Here is a 7,603-nt window from a genome sequence, read left to right on the forward strand (position 1 = left end):
TATATATTTAAAAATAATTTGTTTATTTAAATTAATTATACATAATTAATATGCTAATATCTTATTACTTATATACATTTCATAATAGCTATTAAAGAAAATAACTTTTCGTTTGGTATATATAAATAATATAATTTTAAAAACGATTTTTAACCAGTGTAATATTATAAAGAATAAGAAGTCATATATAATAATTTTAATAAAAATTAAAAAATTAATGAAATTAAATATATTAATCTTACTAACGGTTACAATTTTTACTAAAAATTTACTATATATATAACTTATTCAGCCCTGTGTATATATATATGGACCTAAGGGAGCACACCTGGGAGGCCCAAAACTAAATGGACATGTTACTATGAGGGAAACTCGGAAACTTAAGACAAATAAGAAGGGCTTGTTCTTTCTTCACGTCGTTTTGTGTTGCTTGCTCATTGGTTTCAGTGAGCTCAACACACCCCGAAGACTTTGAATGCGAAAAAACCATGCCTCTTTGGTGACTTTAGACACACTGCATTTTTTATTCTTCATCATCGAGGGACCAACGACAAGTTTCAAACTTTCAATCCTTTACCCTTATTTTTTCTTTCACTACCATTTTTCATCATGGAATCGTGGCTATAACGCCACCAATTTCAGTTTCCCTTCACATTTATTTCTCTTTCTCCTTTCTTTATTTTTCGGAGTTTTTAATTTGAGGAATTGAAAATTGGGGTTAAAATTGATTGATGGGTCTCGTGTGGAATCAACGAGGCTCGAGAACAGAGACGACGCAAGAAGGTTTACCCATTAACGTTTCGAGTGGTGTAGCGGTTCCCAAGAAGAAATGGTCCAATCTAATGCCTCTGTTTGTGGCCCTTGTGGTGATTGCGGAGATCGCGTTTCTGGGTAGGTTGGATATGGCGAAAAACGCAGCCATGGTTGACACTCTCGCTGACTTTTTCTACCGGTCTCGCGTGGTGGTTGAAGGTGATGATTTGAGGGTGGGTGGTCATAGGAATTCCGACTCAGAAAGTTGTGAGGAATGGTTGGAGAGAGAAGATGCCGTTACATATTCAAGGGACTTTAACAAAGAACCTGTTTTTGTTGCTGGAGCTGACCAGGTTTGTTTATTTTTTATTATTGTCTTCTTATTTATATGATCTTATATGATGTTGAAAAATATGTAGTTGTTCCCAAATTAGTTTAAGTATCTTCTAGTACTTTTATTTTTGGTTTCTGGAGGTTAGTAGTTTTAGTTAATTCTGATTATGTGGGTACTTAGCTCAATTATGGTGTGTATTTATGTCGTATAGCATGGTGTTGGACATAGGCCTTATCATTTGTTGTCCTGGGGAATGTTGAAGAGTTAATTTTGTCTTTATATTTTAGGGGGCGGGGTTCTCTCTTATGTTAGTTGTTGTATAACCGGATCCTACTACTGATTGTGGTGGTATAATTTATTCTTTCTCTCTCTAGCAACACTATACCTTGTTATTCATTCAACAGCCAGGGAAGATCCAATTCCCTTTCTGTGTATGTCTGTTTTGTGGTTTATAGGTCGAAAAATAATTAGTACATGTAACCTCCTTATAGTTTTCCTTATGATGTGCCTATTATTCATCTTGTCCTCTAAAGTATTTAGTTCATTCGAATGCAGGAGTGGAAGATGTGTTCAGTAGGATGTAAATTTGGGTTTAATGGGGATAAGGGACCTGATGCTGCATTTGGATTACCTCAACCGACTGGAACTGCTAGTGTTCTGCGGTCAATGGAATCAGCACAATACTATGCAGAGAACAATATTGCCATGGCAAGACGGTGGGTAAGCACTATCATGAAGTGTTAGTTTGTTTGATTGGATCATTTATTGCATCCTTGTTGTTTAATCTGATACCATGGTTTGTATTGTTTTTATAGTTCCATGGAAATGTGTGGGCAATGCAGAGAATAAATTCTCCTTGTTTAATGGCATGGAATTGAGAACACTATGTGAACAAACATAACCTATAGTTTATAGGCTAATGTGTACAGGGTTAAGTTGCAGCTTTGTCTTTTCTGTTTCTTGACAACATTTGCACCTACTTATACTTTTCTTTGCTAGTGATAATTAGTGCATAATGCAGTGCTATGACTTTCCTTTTGTTCATTGAGATTCGTCTTTCTTTTGGTTCTCTATTGTCGTGGAGAGTTTTCCATTCCAAAATTTTAAAAAAATGTCAATGATTAAACTAATATCATTATGTTCTTGTGTACCAGGAAGGGATATAAAATTGTAATGACGACTAGTCTATCATCTGATGTTCCTGTTGGATATTTTTCATGGGCTGAGTATGATATCATGGCACCTATAAAGCCAAAAACTGAAAGTGCTCTTGCAGCTGCATTCATTTCCAATTGTGGTGCTCGAAATTTCCGGTTGCAAGCTCTTGAAGCTCTTGAAAGGTCAAACATCAAGATTGACTCCTACGGTGGTTGTCATAGGAACCATGATGGAAGAGGTACATCATAAATTTTAACATTAATGTTTGTGAGAAATTCTAGCATCATGTTCTCTGATACATTTTTTCTAATACAGTATTTATTATTGGCTAAAATTTATTGAAAATCACAAAATTATATGGATCTCACTCCTAATTTAATGAGTCTTATCGTAGTTTCTAATAAATTTCAACCAATAATTGATAGTGTATTAGAAAAAGTGTGTTAAAGAATGCGTTGTTAGCACTCCTTGTTAGTTTCATTTAATGCAAGAGTAATCTTTTTAATGAAAGAGAAAACTTTTTTCAGAAAAGAATGGAGGAGTTTGGAACTTGAAGTGTTCTATCTTTTTCTTGAACTTAGTTTGTAGCTTTTTGAAAAAACTGGTGGTTTGTTAGCTGCACAATAGCGTGAAAGGAGAGCACACATGATATGTTCACAAGTCACAACTTAACATTATTGTTGTGTAAAATCCAGTAACGGTCTGAATGATGTATGATTAATTGATGTCTTAGTGGTTTGAAATTATTCCACTGCTTATGACAAAGACCTCCAAAGTTCCAATGTTATGTGATTTTTTGGTTATTTACTAATGAATATTATTATTTTATTTTATTGCAGTGGACAAAGTGGAAACCCTGAAGCTCTACAAATTTAGCTTAGCATTTGAAAATTCTAATGAGGAAGATTATGTAACTGAAAAATTCTTCCAATCCCTTGTTGCTGGTATGGATATATATTATCTCCATTCTCTCTTACTTGCATTTACTACATATGCAACATCATTGATGTAAAGAATCACTTTATTTTGGCTCATGCATTCTATCTGATTTTCATTTTTAGTAATGCAATTGCGAAAATTTTGTTGGAATTGAATGTTCAATTTTTTAGAACTTCAGCCATATTAATTATGATAAATTATTCACACTTCACACTTAAATTTATAGATAAACTAGTCCTTTTTATAATTGCAGGATAAAGTAGGTTTTATTTGGTTATAATTAATCTTGTTAATTATTACAAAATGCATATCTGAGTTTTACTCAATTGAATCTGATCCACCCATTGTGTCTTGAGGTCATTGCTTCAAGTTAATTGGTAATATTCTGTGCTTGTGAATGAGATTTGAAGTGATAAACCAAACATAAAATAGTGAGCAGGGTACATTTGGTAGTTGGATACTGTTGGTATAAATTCAAGATATTATATTGTGAATGAAGTGGATAGTTACAATAATTTCCTGAAAGACAATTTTTCCTCTAGTATGTGATAATTTATTATTATGTCATCAAGTCATATTCTTGTGTTCTTGGATGGTCCAACTTGAATATTATATGTAAAAGAGAAAAATGAATTTCCATCTAAACTTGTGGACAATTTTTATTATGGGTTCTGGATTCTTAAATTTTTGCACTTATCAACAGAACCCACTTATGATGCTGCTGCTGGAGATTAATCTGTTTTATTGCAGGAACTGTTCCTGTGGTTGTTGGTGCTCCAAATATTGAGGATTTTGCTCCTTGTCCTGGTTCAATTTTACATATTAACGAGCTAGAGGATGTTGAGTCCATTGCAAAGTCCATGAGATACCTAGCAGAAAATCCTGAAGCATATAATCATTCATTGAGGTAAATTAAATGATGAAAATCATGAAGTCTCCTGAGGCATCTTCCCTTTCCTGCATCTGACTTGGTCATTTGCACATGTGCATGATTTTGCAAATATAATTGGGAACCAGCAGTTTATATCATCAAGTTATTCACATTTCCCCCTTTAACACCAAAAATGTATTATATAGAACAAAATAAAATCTGGGCAGTTTGATGGTTTCTGTTTCTAAATGAGGCATCTCGAGTTTATCTAGTTTTAAAATGTGAATAGATTTTGGGTTGTGTTCTTTCTATATTATTTGATAATAGGATGCAACCTGAGTTATCTTATTGATATAGGTGGAAGTATGAGGGCCCATCTGATTCCTTCAAGGCCCTTGTGGATATGGCAGCTGTACATTCATCCTGCCGCCTTTGCATTCACTTGGCGACTGTAATTAGAGAGGAGGAGGAAAAGGGCCCAGACTTCAAGAAACGACCTTGCCAGTGCACTAGAGGATCAGAAACTGTATATCATATTTCTGTGAGAGAAAGGGGAAGGTTTGACCTGGAGTCCATTTACTTGAGGTATACTTTTTACTTTGATTATTAACTTTTCCTTTAGGCTTATAATCCTATATTAATCAGGGTCTCGCTTATAAACTGTCTTAAGCAATAGAAAATAAAAAGTTGGCTTAAAAATCATTCCAGTTCCTACATATATTGCAAAATTTTGATTTTAGTCATTTTTTTTATATTTTAATTCTTAACTTTTTTTAAAAATTCAGTACTTTTAGTCTCTTTTATTGACACGTTCTAATAGAAAAATTGAAGCATGTCTCAAAAAACTGACGTGTGTCAACATCCTAGTTAGCCACATCATCATTAGACATCAGTGTTGAATTTTAAAAAATCAGAGACTATAGTGTAAAAAATTAAAGAATTAAAACTAAAATTTTGCAAAAGTGTAGAGACCAAAAACATATTTAAGCTTAAAAAGTTCATTAGAATCACATTAAGAATGTGATAGAAATCATGGTGAGACTGCATTTTATGATCCTTAATCATGTCTTTAAGAGTATTGGTTTGTATTTTCCTATTAATTATCATCAAGTATGCTAATACTGGGCTCCCATGACATTCCGTCAAACATGATGGCATACTGGGCAATCATAAGCAAAATAAAAGCTTCTAAAATAAATAAAAGAATACCATGTGATTGTGTTTTGTTAGAGTTAGACCAACTGAAAAGACTATCCATTATGGCTCTTCCCGTTTTTTGCTGATTCCATCTTTATAAGAAGAATGTTATAAGTTAACATTATGATAACTCGTTATTTTGACTCCAATTGGCAGGTCTAGCGATTTAACACTTGAGGCCTTGAAATCTGCTGTTCTTTTGAAGTTCACATCCATGAATCATGTACCTGTATGGAAGCCAGAAAGACCTGAAATTCTTAGAGGGGGCAATGATTTAAAAATATACAGAATATACCCACTTGGCTTGACACAGAGGCAAGCTCTTTATACCTTCAGCTTCACAGGGGATGCTGATTTCAGGACTCACTTGGAAAGCAATCCTTGTGCCAAGTTTGAAGTCATTTTTGTGTAGTATGTGCTAATGGCCTCTTTGCTTTACACAAATAGCTTCATTTAACTGAGCGCTAGAGGTTTAGGAATGAGTATGGCAATGGAATTTGCATGGCTTTATTAATGCCTTGCCTCTTTCTTAGGCCTACTCATTGATAATTTATATTCAGAAGATGTTACATTAAATTAATCCTGTTTATGCTCGAGAACTGAAAATCACTATTTAGTATTTAGTTACTTGTAGTGTTTTTATTTGATCATTTATAAACAGTCATATGATGGACAGCATGACCCAGTCCTTGTATATTGTGCGTGAAAATTTAATAGAATCACCGGATCACCCTGGAATGCATTAATGTTTTCGATTTTATCTTATTGGTTGAAGAGAAAAAAAGCTTTTTGTTTTAAAAAATCAAGAGTTTTTTTTTCATTTAAATTTTAAAGTTGTATCTCTTTGTATTTTCTTTTCACTAACTAAACAAAAGGTAATGATGTATTTGTATGCTGAACTTTTAAGGAGAGGGTGATAGATTTTTTTTAATAAATATTTTATTTTAATAATTTTAAAATAGAGATGTGGATTAATACAAACATAATTTATTTATTTATTTTTATAAATATATTATATAAATCTATTAATTTAAACATAAAAAATTGCCTTCTCTTATTTGTTTCCTTCGAAATTTCGTTTTGTCTCCCCCTTCCTTATTTACATTGTTCTTATATTCATAACATGAATACGTTGTTTTTGTGGACTCTTGTATGTGATGAATTTGTACGCCGGAGGTGGTAATTACGCCTATATCATAAAAATTACAACAATCTAAATGGTTTCAACTTGAGTATAGATATGTGTCGCGAAACATTATTTTAATTGGTATAATATGAGACGAAGATGGACAATTGAATACGATATATTAAAGGGGATGATGTGGTCAAGTTGGCTTTGGTTGGCAAAGTTGAGAAATTTGAAGCACGTCTTTCCCTTTACGACAACATTTGGGGACCACAATTAGAACCTGACTCTTGGCAACCTCTTAAGGTTTCTTCTGTGCCTCTGTGTCACTACGTAATGTTCAGTGCTATTTCATTAATTAAAATATCAATAGTTGATATTTAAATGATTACATAATTTATTATATATGTATATGCAATTATTCACAATTTCAATATTAATTTTATCATCAATAATAATAACTCTATTTTATTCCCTAAGATGAATTTACAAGATTCAAATCCTCCGGAAACTTGTTTTAATTAGATTTAATCGTTTATCGTTTTATATAATTTATTAGATTTGACACGGTTCAAGCTTGTGTGTCAGTTATGGTTTTGCTACCTTTGTTTTAATTACTGATCTAATTCCAGCTATTTAATATAAATACGTAAGATCGATGTTAAAAATATGTTGGAGAATTATATATTAGAAGAAAAGGGAAGAAAAGATATTCGATAAATTCCATATTTCAGTAACTATTAAACTGTCTTTTCACGACCTTTTTTATTCTTCCTTTGTTTTGTGTTTCTCTTGCTAATTTCAAATAGATTGATAATTAAGTATTGGGTTAGAAATTATCGTTATTAATTAGATATCTTGTAATGTTTTAATTAACCTAGAGTGTATTAACTTGCTAAATAATTCATTTTCGTTACTTAGGATGAGTGATCTCATTAATATATATATATAGATTCTAGTGTAGCACATCTTTTTTAAGTCAATTAGATTCTAACTTAATAGCTACTATAAATTCTTCGAGATCTGAGCGGGATTCAAAGACTTGATCCTCCTTAATTTTTAAAAGAGTTCATTTTTGTATGTAAAATACAAGTTCTTATACACCTATAATGTAATCATCTAGGAATGTGGTAGCATATTGAATATACTGTCGTACAGCCTGTAACATTAAAATCGACATGAATGTATAAGCATTTAAACTCGAATACAAATGTTATAATTTAAG

At 32.2% G+C, this 7,603-nt stretch overlaps 1 protein-coding gene across 1 annotated transcript; it reads left to right on the forward strand.

The window, feature by feature from the left end:
- The first annotated feature begins 346 nt into the window (after nt 1-346).
- On the forward strand, nt 347-5,992 carry LOC113858078 (glycoprotein 3-alpha-L-fucosyltransferase A). Its single transcript, XM_027490530.1, has 7 exons — nt 347-1,106; nt 1,643-1,803; nt 2,242-2,483; nt 3,085-3,189; nt 3,935-4,091; nt 4,413-4,640; nt 5,409-5,992. Exons 1-7 carry the CDS (start codon nt 732-734, stop codon nt 5,662-5,664), a joined length of 1,524 nt encoding a protein of 507 aa, XP_027346331.1. The 5' UTR covers nt 347-731; the 3' UTR covers nt 5,665-5,992.
- The last annotated feature ends 1,611 nt before the right edge of the window (nt 5,993-7,603 follow it).

This window comes from Abrus precatorius, unplaced genomic scaffold (assembly GCF_003935025.1).
Source record: "Abrus precatorius isolate BTA unplaced genomic scaffold, Abrus_2018 Scaffold2, whole genome shotgun sequence".
Taxonomy (NCBI): domain Eukaryota; kingdom Viridiplantae; phylum Streptophyta; class Magnoliopsida; order Fabales; family Fabaceae; genus Abrus; species Abrus precatorius.